General features: G+C 58.4%; 1 protein-coding gene across 1 annotated transcript; it reads left to right on the top strand.

Annotated features, from left to right (window-relative positions):
- The first annotated feature begins 1,088 nt into the window (after positions 1-1,088).
- On the top strand, positions 1,089-14,964 carry LOC102953423 (tubulin polymerization-promoting protein). Its single transcript, XM_042977194.1, has 3 exons — positions 1,089-1,369; positions 13,713-13,866; positions 14,036-14,964. The coding sequence occupies exons 1-3, from the start codon at positions 1,089-1,091 to the stop codon at positions 14,228-14,230; spliced, it is 630 nt and encodes a 209-aa protein (XP_042833128.1). The 3' UTR covers positions 14,231-14,964.
- The last annotated feature ends 4,472 nt before the right edge of the window (positions 14,965-19,436 follow it).

Here is a 19,436-nt window from a genome sequence, read left to right as displayed (position 1 = left end):
ATGTCAGGAAAAGCACGTCCTCCCCACCGTGGCCTAGTGGTCTGCGGCAGAGCCTGCACCATAGCCCCCTCTCTGGTTCGTGAGCTGCCTGTGCAGGCTCTGAGCAGGCTGGAATCTCTGAGGTGAGCCCCAAAGCTGCATCCCACCTGCAGAGTCTGGCACTTGTGATTCATGGGGCTCTGAGAGCAGGGCAGAGTCTGGAGGGGGTGTATGTGTGTGTGTGGGGGGGGGGTCTCTGCAGCTGGGAGAGTTAAGGACAGAGACTGGGTGGGGGCGGGGGTCTGGTGCCAGATGGACCAAGGACAGAGACTGGGTGGGCATGTGGGTGGGGGTTCTGTAGCCAGGAGGGGAGGGCAGAACCTGGGATAGTGGTTCCTTGGCGAGGTCCAAGGGAGCCACAGCAATGAAACTGGAAGAAGGGTCACACCCCGCCCCCCGACCGGCCTTCTCTTCTGGAGGGTGTCCTGCAGGACAGACAGGGAGACCCTTACCCCAAGCCCCAGCACTGAGCAAGTGGGGCCAGCCTGGAGGGGAAGGGCAGCAGGCCTCAGCCAGAAAAGAGGAGACATTGGAAGATTTCCGGATCTGCGTGCGCAGGTAGGCAGGACGGGCCCACCTCGAGCGCAGGAAGAAAAGGGTCTCCTGGCTGCGCTGGGAATGCAACCGCTGCTTGTCCCTGGGAGGGCGGCCCTGGCTGCACCGGGGCCCAGCATGGCCCGACCGCACCCAGGCGCGGCTACACGTTCCGGCTGCTCCCAATCTCCGGGACGAGGCCCATTCCCCGCCGGCCCTCCCTGCGCCCCCTGCGTGAGGTCCCAGCCCGCACCCCCGACCCCGACCCCACTCCACATTGGGCCACCTCGTTGGCCCGAGTCTCCGCGGAGAGGCCAGCGCCCCGCCGTCCCCCCGCCCCTCGCCGGAGGCCCGTACGCTCCCGTGCTGTCTGCCGTGGGGATGCGGGCGAGCCTCCCGAGGTCCCGGAGGGCCAGGTGCGGCCGCCCCTAGCCCACCGCCCCGGGCTCGCCTCCTTTGCGGGGTTCCCACGCCCCTGCGCCGCGCCGGCCTTGTAAGGCAGACCGCGCTGCCACATGCCTCCGTGCACCCCGCGCGTTCCCCGGGCCAGGAGGGGCCGGGAGTGTGGCAGGGCCGGGGACGGGCCAATGAGCGTGCGGGGCGGGCCGGGCCGGGGGCGGGACAATGAGCGCGTGGGGCGTGTCGGGCCAATGAGCGCGCGGTGCGTGGCGGGCCATCGGGGCGCGCGGTGCAGGGCTGGCGAGCCCGGGGCGGCGGGGGTGCGGGAGCTCGCCGAACACCCGGTCGCCCGCGGCCGAGTCGCGGAGGCGCTCGCTGCAGTGGCCGCATCTCCGAGGTAAGCGTCCGCAGAGCTAGGTCCCGGGCGCTGGACGCAGGACCACCCACTCCGCCCGGGCCCGCCCCGCCTGCCACCTGCGCCCTCCACGCCCCCTCCTGGCTGCGGTCCCCTGCGTCCCTGCGCCCCCATCCCAGGCCCTGGGCTGCCTGGCGGTCGGTGCTGCGCGCTGAGGCCCCTGGGGGCTGCGTCGGGGGCGTGGGTCCGGGGGCGAGAGGGGCGCGGGCGGGGGCGACCGCGCCGCAAGGGACAGGTGGTTGGTGCGTGGGCCCCGGATGAGGCTCTGAGGCCTGTCTGGGCGGCAGCGCTTCACGCGACGAAGCCGCGCCCCGCCCCCCCCCCCTCCGGGCAGCCCCTTTCCCCGCCGCCGCCGCCGCCGCCGCAGCCGCCGCTGCTGCCTCCCCACGTCCCGCTACGGGGACGCCCGGGCCTGAGGTGGTCGCCGCCGGCAAGACCGAAGGGAATTAGGACTTAGAGGGTGTGTAATGAAGCCAGTGCCCTGCAGCCCCAATTCCGGGAGACCCGGGGCCACGCAGAGAGCCCAGAGTGAGCGTGGTCCCTTGACAAAGACCGCGCGGCCCCCTCGGGGTCCTAGGCCCCTCTCTGGTCATATTTGCTTCACCATTATCATGCCAGGTGACAGTGTCTGCCGCTCACTGTGCGACTCCAGCAGCCTCCACGGAGGGTGACACATTCACTTATCGCCTGTGAGCACAGAACCTGGCAGTCAGGATGAAGAGATCCGCTGCCAGTAGGTTTGCTCACACACCTCTGGGGAGCAGTGCCCCACCTGTGCAGCAGGACCAGAGAAACCCTTTATTCTGCGGTTTCAGTTACACAAATGCAGCCTCGAAATGAGCTGGGGAGAAAATCCATTCCTGCCACTCTGCTCATGACTATTTCGACAGGCGTTTGGTGTCTCTGAAGATGAGACACCGTTTAGGGTAAGCTGACAGTGTGGCCATCTATCTGCGTATTTAGTGGTTAATTTACCTGGCATTTTTTGGATACCGGCAGGGTCTCGGCAGGGTCTCGGGGACGCTGGATAAAGGACCCAGCTCCCATGTCCCACTCTTCAGGCCTGTCCTGACTCCCCATGGCCAGCCTCTCAGGGAGGACCCAATGGAGGTGGGGGGGAGGGGGGGGCGGGGGGAGCTCTGCACAATCCAGGGCAGCCCCGCACTCCTAGGAGGTGATTGGTAAAGGCCAGTCTGGATCCTGAGTGCCCTGGGACCACAGAGGCTTGGAGTGATGGGGAGAGAGCTTGGAACAAGCAGGAAATGGGGGTGGGGCAGCGAAACAGCGGCTTGACTGATGCCTTAATTAAGCTGGATTCTGTGACCCTGTCTCTGGTCCCAGCCACTCTTCCCATCACATGGTCCAAATCACAGGGCTCCTCGAGGGTTCTGGGGGGAGGGGTGCTGGTGAATTTGTCTGCAAATTGCCTGCGGTAGGAGGGTATGTGCATTCTCCTGGCGGAAGGGTCTGCCGCTTTCCTGATTTCCAGAGGGTTCCATGAGTCAGAAAGGTACCATAACTTAAGTGCTACATTAGAAAATCCCTCTCCGTGAGTACAGAAGGATGAAGTGATGGAGATCATGGGAAGTTCTCTTGGCTGTATTCTTATCTCCCTGGTGCTGTTTGGCTCCTCTTCCCGAATCCTTTGAAGTCTCAGTAAATAACTGTTGTAAAAGTGTTTACAAGGTTATAAATACTCATGGTGGAAAATGTGTAAATCACAGGAGAATTTAAAGAAAATTAAATCACTCATCACTGCTTGAGGATGCAGAGAAGGCTTTTAGCAGCCAGACGGTCCTCAGGGCCGCAGAGTGCTCCAGGCAGGAGAGACTGAGAATGAAAAGCTTCCTCTGGGAGAGGCTGCGCTGCCTGGAAGCCAGGCCTATTTATAGCTGGTGATGTTGCTGGTGAGGCAGGAGGAGCATGTCTGGGGATCTTGGGACCACAAGGCAAGGGCCCTGCTGCACCTTGAAGTGTCAGGTCCTCTCTGGGCTCAGCGTGGCTCCAGCTGGAGGGCGGTGGGGGCGGGGCGGTGTGCCCCTGAGCCCACAGACCCTGGACCTGGCAGACACTTGCCTGTGTGTAAGCAGCAGCCTTACCTCAAGGGGGTGGGGGGATGGAGCGCACCTGCACCTGGGGCTCAGACGTGGTCTCCAGCCTTTCTGGGTGAGGACAGAGCCCTGGTGTCTGCCCTCAGCAGTGCGTCTTCAGGGGGACCCTTTGCAGCAGCGGAGAGTGCGGGGTGCGGGGTTGGCCCTGCTGGGGCCTCGGGTGAGGGTGCGGCCCTGTGTGAGCCCCAGGAGCGGCCTGTGGGGGGGGGGGCTGCTCCTCCCTCCTCCCCACCTCTCATCTGATGTGGGGTGTCAGTCTGCTTCCAAGCTCCTTATTCCCTGGAACTGTGCAATAGCACAGGACGGCCGTCAGCCGGGAGGTGTAATTTAGCATTCAGACACAGGACCTTCTTGGTGAAGAGTCTGAAGTCTTGCATAGAGTGTAAGGCAGTGACAGTTTTCTGCCTTCCCAGCCTTCGCCCCCAGCCCTCGCTTCTCTCAGCAGGGGGACCTGCCAGCCGGTCCTGGGAGGAGCACGTTCACACCGACTTTTTCTTGTTTTTAATTTGGTTTGTGGTGAGGAATGATGGATTCTTACCTTTGCTCAAGCCTAGATGTTAAAACCACCTGGAGCCTTTTCCACTCCTCCTGCTGCCTCTGTGGTGGGGCGCACCCATGTGTCCCCAGCGTATGTCCCTGTGTGTCCCCACGTGTCCCTGCATGTCTCCAGCATGTCCCCAGGGTGCCTGTGTCTCTGGTTCTCTTGGCATAAGTGCAGTGCCCCCGCGTGGGCTCCGTGTGACCTCCGGCCCTGAGCCACGTTTCCCCAGATCTCTCCCTGTCACACCTGTGTGACTGCATGTCTGCTGAGCACCTGCCAGGTGGGAAGCCCCACTGCACTGGGGACAATACCCAGCAGCCGGTGCCCCCGGGTCACCTCGTGCAGTCCCCACATGCCCCGCTGTCTCACCTGCACAGGGGGGTGGGGGGGGGAGGGGGCGCCAGGTGGGCAGGGTGTGGGGCGTGCAGTGCAGGTGTGGGTCTGGGCCCAGAACCGACGTTAAGTCAGGTTAAGTCAGGTGCTCCTCGAGTGTGCCTGCGGCGCTGCGTCACAAGCTGTCTGTAGAAAGCCCACCCACACCCTCCTTCTCCATCCAGGTGTACGCACTTCGTGCACTCACTGACCCTTGACCCCGCTCCCGTCATTTAATACCGTAGGACAGACTGTCCCCAAACCAGGGCTTTAAGACAGTGACCCCATTTGCTTTTGCTCATGACTCTGCCACCCAGCAGGGCTTGGCACGGACAGTGGTCCCCACCCCCTGACCTCGGCTAGGGGTTTGCTGGCCATACAGGACCACCCGAGGCTGCCCTGCTTAGTTGAGTCTGGGTTGAGTGGCTGGCACGAGGCTCCCCTGTCTCTGTGTGGGGTCTCTCCAGAACGTTTGCCTGTCCCCTGAGGGAACAGGGGAGCCTGGTTCTTTGTCATTTGGCTGTGTCCCATGGTCCGGCCAGCTGGAAGGGCCCCTGGCTTGAGGGGCAGGAGCTGGTGGGTGGGAGACGCTCTAGGGTGGCCCCCTTCTCGGTGCTTCGGAGGACCAGTTGTGGCAGCCCCTGGGGCCCCTGGCCCTGTGCCCCTCGGCCTTTGACGGCCCCTGGCCTGCTCCCTCAGGACTCGCTGCACCCTTTCCCTGGCAGCAGGTCGCACGTCTGTGGGTGGACGGCCCCCTCGGCCGCGCGGCCCGCTGCGCCCTGGTTCTGATTCCTGCTGCTTGGTCAGTTGTCCCCCGCGTCCTCGGGGTCTGAGGCTCCATTCTCCTGACACCCTGCAGGCCCTGCCCCACTGGGCCTTCCACCCTGGCAGGGGCCCCTGCCTGCTTCTCTGGACTTGCTGCCTTTTTCTCATTGAGTTGTAGGGTCCTTTGCGGGTTCTGGAGACAAGCCCATATTTGTATCTTCTCCTAACCCATGGCTTCCCTTTTCTCTCCATCGGTGATATTTTTTGATGAACAGAAGTTCTTGATTTCAGCCTGGTGCCATCCTAGAATTGTTTCCTTTAAGGGCAGTGATTTTTGAGGCTTGTGCAGTGGATCTTTCTCTATCCCCAGGACGTCAGATACCCTCAGCCCTCACCTTCGTGAGGATTTTGCCTTTCCTACTTCAGTCCTCGGAGCGCCTGAAGGGTGGTGTCGATGCCCCGTCTCCCCTGCGTCTGCCATTTACTGAAAATATGCTCCTCCCTTTTTTCTGCAGGGCCACCTTGTCACACACGTGTGCACATGTGTTTGGGCTCTGGCGTCCCTCCCATTGTTGATTCTGTCCCATTAGTGCTGTCTTTGCTTCCAGACCTTTCTCTTGAGTCTCCATGCCCGTGGAGCAAATCTTGTCCTTTTAAAATCACTGTGTATTCACAGCCCTTCTCCCAGCTCAGTGCATCTGGATACTAGACACAAAAGTTGTCGGAGTTTTTATCCAGATTAAGTTAAGGCTGGTTAAATTTAGGGACAGCTGACATCTTTCTGTATGTAGATTCCAACCCATGTTCATAACGTCATCATTTAGGCCTTTCGTTTCCTTCAGTGGCCGAGTTTTCTGTGTTGACTGTGCGTCCTCTGTGAGCGGTGTTCCTAGGAACTTGTATTTCTTCATATTTTAAATGTTGCATTTCTAAATGCTTTTTACTGTGCATCTTTGCTGTTATGCAGAAATGAAATGGCCTTTTGTGTGTTGACCACGTATCCAGAAACACCACTAGACTCACTTATTGATGCTAATAATCGTCCTGGGATCCCTTTGGGTTTGGTGTGTGCACAACCCTAGAAACTGCAGATGATGAGTTTTTTTCCCTAACAATTTTTATATCTTCATTTCCTTTTCTTGCCTTACTGTACTGACATGGGGAATACAGTACTTGCCCAACTTAAAAACAAACGCTTTCAATATTTCAAGTGTGGCGGCATTTTTCAGTTTTTTTCAAGTGGCCCTTTTTCTCAGATTAAGGAGTTTCCTCTTTTTTTGATTTACTAAGAATTCGCATGATGCATAGATGCTGACTTCTGTCAGATGCTCTCCCTGCGTTTATGACGGTGGCATTAGTATGACAGGATTCTGTTGGTTAATGTTTTGTTTAGGATTGTGAAGGACAGTTTTTGTATCCATGGGCAGCTCCTCAGGTCTGCCTGCGGTGTGGAGTGACTCTGGCTCCCACCGAGGCTGGGATCTGGCTGCCTTGCCCCTGCAGCAGGGCTGTGTAGGACCCGCCCCCCACCCCCACACTTGTCATTGGGTTCAGGGCCGCCAGGCAAATCAGACCTCGCCTTGATACCTTCAGCTTGATGACACCTGCAAAGACCCTTTCTCCAAACAAGGTCACATTCACAGTTCTGGGGGTTAGGATGTGGCCGTTCCTTTCTCGGGGCCACCTTTCAGCCCACTCCACTTGCCCTCAGGCTGCCTGCAGGCACTGACAGAGACCCCTGGCCGTGCACTTGTGGGGCCAGGCGCTGGGTGACTGAGCAGCTAGAAGTTTCCACCTGTGTCCTCATCCAGCCCGTAGGGCACCACCTGCCCGGGGACATCTGTCCGGGAGCCTCAAGTCTCCCTCCGGTTCAGCCCACCAAGACCAGAGTGTAAAGTGTGGGAAACGCGGCACCCGCACCCTCAGGGCTTCAGTGTTTTCTGTGTCATGGCTGGGACTTGTGGGCAGAGCATCTTAGGACAGGTCTTAGAGAACCTGTGGCCCAGACGGTGAGCCACGGGCTAGTGTGGGCCTGGGCAGCCATCTCAGAGCCAGGGGGCCCCAGAGGGCCCAGGTGGGCTGAACCCCCTTCTCCTCTGTCCCTGCTGGTAACCCGGGGCCACCCTCCCATGCCACTCTGCTCTCCTTGGTTCTGAGGCCCTCTTTCGTGATTGGGGGTGTGCCGTGGTGCCCCTCATGCTGTGGTGTCCTCATGCCGAGGGTTCTTGCACAGAAATGGGGTCTCGGTCTGGACCCTGGGCCCCGGCGTCCCATCGGTGGGCCCAGCGACCATCCCAAGGGCTTCAGCACCTAGAGCTTTTGCTGGCCTGGGCCCAGGTGTCAAGATCCGGGAGACGTGGGAGTGAACAGCAGGGACACTGAGCAGGGGCTCAGGGAGAGCCAGAGTGGCTTCCAGAAGCTTCCCTCTGATGCGCCTGCCCCCAGGAGCCCTATCCCCCTACAGGGCCTGTGGTGTCCCTCAGGGGCCCAGAGCCTGGTTCTCAATCCCACTTGCAACACAGTGTGTCCCGTGCAGACTCCACTGCACCCAGAGGGGCTGGCGCTGTGCCTTTAGCGGAAGAGGTTAAGGCAAGAGCCCAGAACAAGATCCTGCCTTTCGTGGGCAGGTACTTCTGGGAGCCGAGGGGCTTGGCGGGGTGAGCAGCCCCCACACAGGCCTGCGCAAATAGGGAATTCTCCAGGGAACGCTATAGGTTCCAAGGCTTCAGGACACTCCAGCCCTGTTATTTAGCAAAGAATATCTGCCTCTTCTGGGTTTGTGGCCGCAGGGTGTCCCCGTGGGGGACACTGGCTCCCCCTGTTTCAGGGGCCTAGACTCACACCGCACCCCAGCAGCACGGGGAGGCCAGTGCAGGACACCTGGGTACCAGCTTGGCAGGACCTGGCTCCTTCAAGGACACCAACATGGAGTTTCAGGAGTCAGGACAGAGCCTGGGAAGTGTGCTGGGGGACTTGGGGTCACACTGGTGGGCTCTCCCCCCTCTCAGAGCGGGGGCCCAGGGGCAGGTGGGCAGGAGGAGGGGCTGGCATTTCTCAGAGAGGGTCTCTGGGAGGCTGCTCACCTCCAGGCCAGAGGTTCCCAGGGAGATGGGGCCAGAGGAGGGGCTCGTGCAGCCCCCAGGAAGAATGACAGAAGCCAGCAGCATGTGGAGGACTGGGGGATGGGGGTCTGGGTGAGCTCTGGCTTCCCTGTGGCCTGTCCAGATTCCCAGACACATGTGTCCTGCCGGCCCCCACCTTACCCCACTCTGCACACCATCCCTGGTCTCCGATTCTAGTGTAAGTGCAGCTCTTCCACAGAGCCTGCGCACAGACACCTGGTCCTGCTCACAGACACACCTGGCTCTGTTCACAGACACACCTGGTCATGCTCACAGACACACCTGCTTCTGTTGCAGGAACATCACTAACAGGGAATTCCAGTGTTCCTGGTCAGGAATTCTGTGTGCTGATGTCCATGTGGCAGCTGACAGTGGTCTGTCGGGGTCTGTCCTGTGTCACCTTTTCTGTAAGTTTTGCTTTAGGCAGTCGAGGCTTAAGGAGGTTGTTTAAAAAAATTTCTTGCAGCTCCACACCGGGTCTCGATTGAACGCTATTTTGTTACCAAGACAAAGCCTTCTGGCACCCTCTCTGCCCCGAGGGGCAGACCTCGGTGGGTCTGAAATACTAATTAATCCAGACTCTGTGTGCTATCCTGCACAAATAGCACCCTGACAGCCCCATGTGGGGAGCCTGGACGACAGCGTCCCCTCAGTTAGGCCTGTGTGCTCGCGTGGGGTGCAGGTGGAGGGCCCGGCCGAGGGGGGCAGAGGGCGGCCTCCTGGCCCATGCATGCGCCTATTTTAGGGTTGCTGTGTGTTCAGAGTGAGGGGCCATGTTTCCTGCAACATGATGCTGGTGTCTGGGTCTCAGGTTAGGAAGAAGCACCTTGGTGGGGCTCCCTGGGGCCTGTTGGCCACTGACCGGCTCCATTCTTACCACACACCGTGTGGCCCCAGCCAGGACGTGGCCACGGCCCGGACATGGTGGGATTTGTCCGAGGCAGGAAGCGGGAATAACAGAGCTAAGCCTTCTCCACAGAACACAGTCCAGATGCTGCCCGCCGCCGGTCCAGCACGATTGTGGGGCAGGGGCATCCACGGGAGGTCTGGTTGAGGTTGGCAGGGCCCCGTGCGTGCGGACACATCCCAGAGACACCAGGGACAGGGGCTCCCCTGTGCTGGGTCTGCCCAGGGCCCACACTCTCCAGGCAGGGGGCAAGTGAGCGTGGGCATTTGGGGTCAGCGGCGGGGTCAGGATGGCCATGTGGCTGAGGCCTTCTCTGTGGGGGCCCTCTCCTGGCCTGAGGCCATGTAGGGCCTCCACGATGGGCAGCCTGGTGTGTCTGGAATTGGGGAGTTGCTGACACTTGGTCCCTTGCTGGGTTGATGTGGATGCTGGGTCTTAGCACACCTTTTGTCCTTTTAAGGTGACCTTCCCCAAATGCTCAGAAATGGTTTCAGTGACCTCAGTGGGTCTGTTTCATAGCCCATCCCCTGCCATAGCCACGATGGCAATTAGGGGTGCAGGTTGTGGGTGGGGGTGGTGGCTGGAGCCCCCAGGGACCCCGCCCCTGCCCCTCACAGGGCAAGCCCAGCCCCAGGCACCTGCATGAAGCAAGCACGCTAGGGTGGCTTTTTCCTACTTGGCCGGGAAGAGTCGGGGCCACAGCTGCCCCTTCAGGCAGGTCAGGGCCTCCCCGCGGCCCCTACAGCCCCACAGCATCATGGTTGTGCCCAGGCCCTGATAGGCAGGTGGATCAGCAGCAATGGGGAGCCCTGGGTAGGAGCAGGGCGGCCACTGTCTGCCAGGAAAGTCTGGCTTCAATTGGTCCTCCTTTTTCTGTTGTTTATTTTTTTTAAGAGAGAGGGCAAGAGCAAGCGAACGCAGGGGAGGGGCAGAGAGAGAGGACAGAGGGTCGGTAGCAGGCTCCGAGCTGTCAGCACAGACCCAAAGCCGGGCTTCGGGTACCATTGAGACCATGACCTGAGCTAAAGTCAGACACTTGATGGACAGAGCCCCCCAGGCGTCCCACCGGCGGTCCTCCTTGGGCACAGCGTGCAGTTGGAGCTGCTGGTCTGGCCTGGGAACTGCCCCAGGTCAGGCATGATGTGAGGGCATCACCGCTACATCACAGCCACAATGACAGCTCCCCCAGGAGCCCCCCACTCCTGCCAGCCCAAAGGAATTCCCCACAGGCCCCTCCTTCTCACTGAGCCTCATCAGGGCCTTAAGTGGCCCCTTGACACCCCACTTCCTGCCTGCACGGGCATCCTGGCCAGCCAGGCTGCCCTCTGGACAGGTCACCCAGGGCCCTGGCTTTGCTGCGGGGCGGGGCATGGGGGGCCAGTAGCTTCCTCCCACATGAATGCCAAGTTCTCCGTGATGACCCAGCATGCTGCCTGCCACCTCTTGGAGAGGTGTCCCTGGGAGTGCCATCGGTCTTGAATCATGGAGGTGCTGGCACATTTTGGCCCGAAGCCCGGGAGCTTTCCTGCTGTTGGCCCTGGAGGGACATACGCCTGTCTCTGGAGGGCTGCCCGGGCCCCCGCCAGCCCCAGTGTCCCCAGGTGACCTTTGGCACTGGCAGGGTTTAGCCCCCTGCCCACCCTGAGTTGGGTCTGGAGGCCTGGGGGACACAAGGCTTGGGAAGCAAAGTGAAACCCCAGCTCACGGGGCCTTGTGTGTGTGATCAGTGACCCCATTACTGCTGGGCGGGCCTGCAGGCAGGGCTCTGGCCAGCCAGGCCTGGAGCTGGGAGAGGGGGTTTCAGTGTGGGGACACCCTCCAGTTCTGTGGACTCTGGAGAACAGGCTCACTCTGTGTCCAGAGAGCAGTGTAATGTGATCAGTGTCTCTGGGGAAGAGACGGGCATTGTCGTTCTAGAACTCACTGTGCATTGCTCTCAGCAGCAGGGTGCCGGGTCCCCTGGGGAGAACTCCCTGATGGGCAATCACGCTGGGGACACTTGGGGACACCTGGCCCAGCCAGGTGGAGTGGGAGAGTCGGCCTTAGGCCCGTGTCCACCAGCTCTGAATGTGGCCCTCTGATGGGAGCCCCCGTCAGCCTTTCCCCCCACCCCCAGCTCAAGTGACTCCCACTGGTGGCGCCTGGTGCCGCGGTGCCCGGAGAGGGCTGCGTGCTCCGGCGGCCAGTCCCGGGGCTGGCCGTCAGGCCTGGTATCCACATGCCACCCGGGCAGGGCGTGAATAGGAGACAGGAGTGCCTTTGACAGCCCAGGACAAACAAACAGGGCCTTGGCCAGGCAGCAGGGCAGGGATCTCCATGTGGGGCGGCTGCTGTGAGAACCTTGCTGCCGAGGAACGTTTCCCCAGAGGCTGGGTGGGGGGGTCGAGGCCAACTGCTGCGGGGGCAGAGCCCACTGCCCACCACTGGGTCTGAGGAAGCCCTGCACCCACCAGGTCACCAGCCCCTGCTGTGCGGTCGTGGTCGGGACCAGCACCCGAGGACAGAAGGGGCATTTGTGTTCTGAGTGCAGGCCCCGTGGGGGCTCAGGCTTCCCAGCCCCGATCCCCGACTGTGGGCTGTGTCCCGTGTCTTCCGACGGGCACGTCAAGTGCCTCTGAGTCCCTGCGTGTGGTGTCCATCTGTTCACTGCTGAAGGACACCTGACTACATGGTTTACGTGGGACTATGGTGCATCTGTCCTGTGTCGAGCCCAGACTTGGGGGCTCAGAGCCGTAACTGCCAAACTGCCTCCCCGGGTGGACGCCACGTCGGAGTGCCCAGCTGACCACATCCTCCCGGTGTGGCCATTTCACTGGCTTCAGCCACGCTGGCCGTCCAGTCCGGTAGGACTCGCCATGTGGGGTGGTGCTTTGTGTGCTCTGCGCGGGCCACCCAGGGGTCTTCCTGGACAGTGTCTGGTTCGGGTATTTTGCCCTGTTTTCTATGCGGGATTCTCCCTGTTGTTAAGTTTGAAAAGCTTTCTCTTTCAGGTGTCTGTTTGCCCGTATTTTCTCCCCATCTGTGGCTCATTTTGTATTCCTCAAAACAGCATCTTTTCAAGGGCGTGGTGTTTTAAATTTCGGTGCATTCCAATTCCTTGTCTCTTTCATGGACTTTTTTGGTGTTGTTTCTAAGAAATCTTTGCTTCACCCAAGATCACAAAATTTTTCTCTTAGGTATTCTTCCAGAAGTTTATAGTTCTAGGTTTTGTGCTGAACTTAGGACGATGGCCCATTTTGAGTGAGTCTCTGTAGGCACTTCGAGGCACAGTGCAGGGCTGGGTCCCCGCTGTACCAGCATCAGCTGTTTAGAGACGGCCCTTTCTCTGCTGGGCTGCCTTTCTTTGCTCTTCCGTGGAAACCCTCGTGTGGGTCTGTCCCTGTGCCTTCGTGGTTATTGTGGCTGTTCTGGGCCATCTGCTCGTGGACATCTGCAGGGCCGTCCCACTCAGGCCTCTGCACCCACAGGGTGTCCCTGAATGGCAGGGAGCCGCCCCCACAGGACCTCTTGTTCTAAAACCCTGACAACTCACTCCATGGATTAGCAGGAGAGATCCAGTCAAAGTGGTAAAAATGGTTTTTTAGTAAAAATTATAAAAAGTGCACAGTTTAGAATCTTCCTGAAATTTTGTGAGTGGCCTGCGGCAAGGAGTGAATAGGGCTGCATCTGCCCCTAGCCACCTTGTGCCCCTTAGGCAGGTGGCTTTCAGGTGGGGGCAGCGGGAGTCCTGGGAGGAGGGACAGGCCCTGGGACCACTTTGCCGGGCGTATTGGTGAGGCCGCCGCCCGACCCCGTCCCTGTATGATGACAGGGACATCGGGCCACGGTGGCCCCAGGCAGGACTTGGCCTCTGTGTGGTTCAGATGGGACGAGCTTCTTGACGTGACTTTTTCCCTCCTTCTCTGAGTGGACGCCACACACGCCCCATTTTAGAACCAGACAGCAGCTTTGTTTTAATGTCCAGTTGTTCATAAAGGATATAGTTCCTTTAAGCTTTTTTCCAAGACAATTTGTATTTGCTGCCGTTGCCCATGGCGGCCGACTGTTGGGCAAAAACAGTGCACACCAGGGCGGGGGAGGGGCATATTCTGTATTTTAACGTTAGACTTGATTTCTGCTGTGGGAGAGAGGTGGGGGTTCCCCAAGGCCACTGGGCCCCCACCAGGTTCCTGGGTAGGGATCCCCTGATGTCACTGGTCCCTGGGTGGGGGGAGGGTTACCCCGATGTCACCGGGTGCCCAGACAGGGGCAGGGGTCCCCCGATGTCACCAGGTCCCTGGGAGGTAGTCTCCCGATGTCATCAGGTCCCTGGGCAGGGCCAGGGTTTCCCCAATGTCACCTGGTCCCCGGGCAGGGGTCTCCTGATGCCACCAGGTCCCTGGGAAGGGGTCCCCTGACATCACCTGGTCCCCGGATGTCAGCAGGTTCTGGGGGCACTACTTGGTGGGGCTGTGAGTTATGGAGGGGAGTGGCCCTGGCCTGGGCCCTGAGCGCTCTCCTCCCTCAGAGGGAAATCCTGCTGGACCATCACATTCGAGCAGTTCAAGGAGACGTTTGAAGAGCTCTCCAAGAAGAGATTCAAAGACAAGAGCAGCGAGGGGGCCGTCTGTGAGGTGCACAGGCTCATTGAGGGCAAGGCCCCCATCATCTCAGGGGTGATGGTGAGCATGGCTAGCAGGGACTCCCTGGAGGGCAGCAGCCCATGGGGTCTGGGGTGGGACAGGGGACGTGTTACTCCCTGGGGGTGTGCCGACCCAGCTGCCGACAGCCTCACGTGCTCACTTGGCCCCTTGCGCTCACACGGGCGCGCCCCATTCTCTCCCTCTACAGAAGGCCATCTCGTCGCCCACTGTGTCCCAGCTCACGGACACGACCAAGTTCATGGGCTCCCACAAGGAACGCTTCGACCCATCAGGCAAGGGCAAAAGCAAGGTGGGCCGTGTGGACCTGGTGGATGAGTCAGGCTACGTACCGGGCTATAAGCACACGGGCACCTATGACCAGAAGGTACAGGGTGGCAAGTAGCCAGCCCAGGAGCAGCCCTTCCCGCTGGGGCCCGTGCCACCTCACACTTCATTACATTCCCTTGCTCCCTGGGGAAGAACTCAAGGCTGGGGCCCCGGGGGACCGTGGGGGTGGCAGTCAGGCCTCCCCCTGCTTGGGGCCTGGCATGCTTCTCTCTGACCCCCAAGTGAGGCCCTGAAATCACTGACCATTTCTAACACACCTGCCGCGTCCAGTGCTGGCCGACAACAAATGGCCTTTTTCAGAGCGTCTCCTGGGACCAGACCACACTAACTACCTGGCTTACAGGCGAAAAGTCCATTTTAAAGGGGCCGGTGGGCCACAAGGGGTGAGTGGGACAGACCCTGTCAGAAGCTGGCCCCCTGCTGACCTGCAAACCCCTCCCTGGAACCTTGAGGGCAGCACAAGCTAACGCACTAACCAGCAGCACCAAGAAGACAGAAGTGAGCTGCTAACAGGACATCATGAAGGTGTGGGGAGGTGGGACAGGTGCTTGCATGTGCACACACACTCACACATACCTACATGTGATGTGTGTGCTTGCACACACGCACATGCTCACACACACACACGCACACACGTTGTGGAGCTGGAGGAAGGTGAGCCAGTGGAAGGGGCTCCTCAGTGGACCAGAGGAACACGGTCTGAAGTTGTCAAAATGGAAACCAAGGACAAGACCGTTCACTTTATTGTGTTTTTCTAAGAATAAACTGGAAATGTATTTGTTCCCAGAATGGTTCAGCAAAGACAGAATACCATTTCTGCCCCTTTCTCTCCTGCCGTTTGTGTCTCTAGGCCAGGAGACCCTGCTGGCTAAGGCTTCCCATGCAGTCGCTTTGCTGGCATGATGGTGTCTTCTGTCCAGGGCCCCACTCTGCACTCAGGGCCTTCGGGCTGTGGGTCCCTGTGGCTGCTCCCTGTTCACTGGCACGTGGCACAGATCTCAGTGGTTCAGTCTCTGCATGAGTGTTCCCTAACCTCTCCCAACCCCTGCAAATGCAGAAAACCACACAAGAGAGGCAGGCCCACAAAGGGCCCCGAGGCCAGCAGCATTTGTTGGCATTTGGTTTCTCCATGAGGCTGGACAGGGGAGCCAAGCATTGGGACTCTTATCACAGTGGCTTCATGGGGACATGTCCCCTTGCAGAAGTGCCACCAAGCCTGGCAAGTGACTGGTGGGGCCGTGTGGTCCTGGCGCTGGTCTTGGGAAAAGCCCATGGGAGCCTCAGGGAAATGCTTCTTGGAGCCCGTCCACCCTGGCCACTGTTCTGTGTCCGTGGCAGCTGGCTGGTTGGGGGCACTCCCTGGCGCACAGCACAGGCTGTTGAAATAAATACCAGCATCGGGGTGGCACACGCACCCGCCTCCCTGTGCCCAAAGGGCATGCTGGTCATCGCTAGAGCTAGGGATGGTCCCTCGTCTGTGTGGTGGGGCTCAGGGCTCGAGCTCCCATCCAGCATGGCCCCTCTGAAGGGATGTGGTCCTCCCCCTCGCCCCCACGGTGGGGCCTCGCCAGCAGCTTCCTTCCGAGGTTCTGAGACTTCCCAGTGCAGGGAAAAATCTGAGATGGTTGCAGGCCTTGGGTCACCTGTGCTCACTGCAGTCTCTAGTTTCTACCTTGGCCATATTTGCTGTGACATGTTTTCCTGCTAAGTTGCAGAGAAACTGATGCCAAAGGACACAGCCAGGACCAGACAGGAGGGAACCAGGGAGACCACCCGGTTCCTGAGGGAAACGCCCGACCCCCGAACACCAGTGGCAGAGCCCGACGACACACACAGGCACCTGTAGGCCTGCCTGCTCTTCTCCATAAATTAAGTAGGCATTGGTTTAAAAAAGTACTTTGTTTTACCTAGAAGCCAAGTATTTAAATAAGATAAGAAGTTTCCAAACTAAAAATCTAGTATTTTGTCTGTGTGCGCTCTAATTTTCAGAAATGCACTGTAATTGTAAGCAAGAGAGCGCCTGGGGAAATACTTCCACTGTGAGGCAGTGATGTCACAAAATGGTATTTTTAATGTTTCCCCAAAATGTGTTACTTTTATTGAATCTTGGAACGTACCTGTCCCACCTGCGCCTAGCTTGCTTCATGAAAGAATTCAGTGAGAAGATCTCAGTCACAATTTATAAAAAGTCACTTTTTAGAATGTTAGTTTATCTTGCCACACAAAATTATTTAATCACACACAGTGCTCTTACATTAGGGAGAAAAATACTGCATTTTATCTCAAGATATTTCATGGAAAATTAATGATGCTGGTCTCAAAAAACATCAATATGTCTTGTCTCAAAACATGTGAAGGGCTTGGATTAATCCTTTTTTTTTTTTTTTTTTTTTTTTTTTTTGCAATCTCAGGAGCAGGAGCAGCGTGGATTCAGAGGGAGCCACCCTGGTTAGCACCTCCCTGCAAATACTACCCCTACATGTCCTTGTTCGCAGACTCGCCTACTGGCAGATCAATCCCATCTTTTCAGGGTGTTTTAGAAAACTGAGCTGTAGGCCCTGAACACGTTTCAAAACTTCAGCTGATTATGAACGGGAGGCACAGCTCTGCCCCACAATCGTACCAGGTAGAAAAGAGCTTCCGCGGTTTACTAGGTGCGTGGAGGCGACCCAGACGCGGCCTAGCAGCCGCCACGCGGAAACAGGCCCAGCATCTTCTTGAGCTCCTTGTAGCTCCAGTGCAGCTGCTCCACCTGGGCCTTGTGTTGCGCGCGTGCCTGGCTCAGTTCCTGCAGGAGGTGTTGTTCCTCCTTGGTGCTGACCAGGGAGCTGGAGGAGGGCTCGGGGGAGCGACTCCTGAGGACCGCCTGCCGCCTCCTCTCCAGCAGCATCCTCCCTCACCTGGCCGGGGCCCTCCCTGTCCACACCGTCCCCGCAGCCAACACCCTCCCGTCTCCCACCGGCTCCGGCTCCTGCCATCCACCCCTGGCCTCCAGATGGCGTGAGGCTACGCGTGACCCGAGCCCTCGGCCACCAGGCCACGTGCAGGCTCAGCACCCAGACGGACGGGTGAAGGCAACGGATGACGGAGGGGTGCCTCGCTACTCCAGCCACACCTGTTTTCTGAAAAAACCATCATCATCTTCCCAGCTAGCAGAACAATGTTCTCATTCTGGAACAGATCCAAAGACTGACATATTTCTATCTCCCGGTCCAATGTAAAGGGGCTCCCTGAATAATTCTGACAATAGTGACTGCGTAACTGAAGAGTCCTGGTTTTACAGTGTTGACCACGGTTGCCTTTGGAAGGACTTCAGGGAAGAAGCGGCCCTGTACTGCCCACTCAGCCATCTGCGAAGTGCCCTCGCCCTCCAGTCGGCAGCGACCAGGGATAGATGGGAGCGGGGCCGTCTTCCCACAGACGCATGCCCCCGAAGACAGACCTCCTGTGCAGGCACCAGCCATCTGCTCCGGCCAGGCTAAGGCCCAGAGTGGATGAAGTCAGTGTGGACCACCACTGCCCCCCACCTCCACCCACTGCACGGCAGCCCAGTCCACACGGAGCCCACAGTGCTGCAGATGGGGGCCCATCGGGTTCTGGGAGCCATCCTGCCTCACCTATCCCCCCCCTACACCCATGACAGCTACCTTTTGCTCCCTTCCGCTGCTCCATCTATGCTCCAGCTCATCTCCCAGGAGCCCCTTCCCCTCTGTACCTCATGCTTGGGGTAGGCCTGCTGACCCCCCAGCGTCACAGCCTGGCTCCACCTAGGGCCGTGCTGCACTCAAGCCTGGGGGAGGTGTGTGGGACTCAGCCCAAAGTGGGGGAGTAGGGGTGAGTTGGGCTCATGCTCTGCACCTCCACAAAGTACACCTCACACCACCCAGTGGGCGGCATGCCTCCTCCCTGCACCTGCTTCCCAGCACACGATTCTCTGGATAGAAACTGAGGCTCCACCTGGACAGCCCCCACACTGCCTGCTCCCTTCTCACCACCCAGCACACAGCTGGGAGTAAAGGGGGAGGCCCCGCGCGCTAGGAGAACTGACAGGAACCACGCAGGGTGGACCAAGACAGCCTAGAGTCTCTCAGCAGCTCTCACCTGCCCCTCACAGATGCAGCAGCAAGAAGGGACTTGCTTTTCCTGAAGAAAGGGGAGCTCAGGGGAGTTGTAAGTCAACCAGAGACGCATGACGCGTGTGGCACAGGGCCTGCATGCTGCGAAGCCACCAGGCGACTCCTCTGCGTACCCTGCTGTCACTGGGGCTGGCCCTGCTTCCCCCTGCCCACCCCCGCTGCCCCGGACAGGCACCTGTGGCTCTCCCGCAGCATCTGGGTCAGCTCCCGGACCTTGTCATAGTGCTCCAGATGCTGCTTCAACTCCACGATCTCACCAGAGAGCCTCTTCACACTTGTTTCAAGTCCTGAAAGAGAAAAAAAGTAGCATCAAAAGAGCTTCCCTGTCCCTAGGTCTGCCCAAAGAAATGCCTTGGGAAAACCAAAAACCCCAAAAAGCCAACAAACAAACAAACAAAAAACCTAAACACAACAAAACAAAACAAAAAGAGAGAGAGAGAGAATGCAGTTAAGGCAGAAGATTCTACACTCATAACCCTAATGGACCTGATCAGTATAGCTATGTCATGTTTCTGTAGAAGTCCTAAGCATCTGAGATGACAAGGAGACACATAAAATTCTTGGACCAATCCCTGTTATCAATGGCAAGTTTTCTGTGGTGAAAGGTGAAGAGGAACAAAAGAATAAAAAGTCTTAAGCGAGCACATTTGAAATGAGCGATGACTGTGTCCAGGCCACATAAACAGGAAAACAAAGCCTGCTACAGAATGACCCATTAAAGGAGCTCAATTTCTAGGTCACTGGAGGTAGGGAATGGAGGAGGCAGGTGGAGATGTAAGGGTGGGGTGCGGTGGGGGATGGCAGCTAGGCTCAATGGCCGTGCCACTGAGGTTGGAAAGATAGATGGTTTCAGATAAAGGGTTTTAAGATTTGGAAAACAAACAATTATAAAAGATAGTGAGATGCAGACAATGATCTAGAAATTTGTCCTTGAAGTTGGGCAGTGTTATGGAGGGAAGTAACTAGAGAAGAGTTCCAAGACCCTAGTGGCCAGGAAAGGTGTTACATGTTAACAGGAGATAAACTTTAAAAAGATTACTAAATATTAGTTGTCCTATTTTCTCAGGCCAAATAAGATTTCTAGTATACTATAAAAAGAAGGAAGAAGAAGAAAACCCCTTTAAT

This window comes from Panthera tigris, chromosome A2 (genome assembly GCF_018350195.1).
Source record: "Panthera tigris isolate Pti1 chromosome A2, P.tigris_Pti1_mat1.1, whole genome shotgun sequence".
NCBI classification, from domain to species: domain Eukaryota; kingdom Metazoa; phylum Chordata; class Mammalia; order Carnivora; family Felidae; genus Panthera; species Panthera tigris.
The sequence above is the reverse complement of the archived record's forward strand: the minus strand, read 5'-3'. Positions and strand labels throughout refer to the sequence as shown.

Bases quoted from the DNA above. Each gene is read 5' to 3' on its own strand.
- LOC102953423 (XM_042977194.1), top strand. From the start codon at position 1,089: ATGCCTCCGTGCACCCCGCGCGTTCCCCGGGCCAGGAGGGGCCGGGAG. The intron at 1,370-13,712 runs GTAAGCGTCCGC...CTCCTCCCTCAG, and splicing joins GCAGTGGCCGCATCTCCGAG to AGGGAAATCCTGCTGGACCA. The intron at 13,867-14,035 runs GTGAGCATGGCT...CTCCCTCTACAG, and splicing joins CCATCATCTCAGGGGTGATG to AAGGCCATCTCGTCGCCCAC.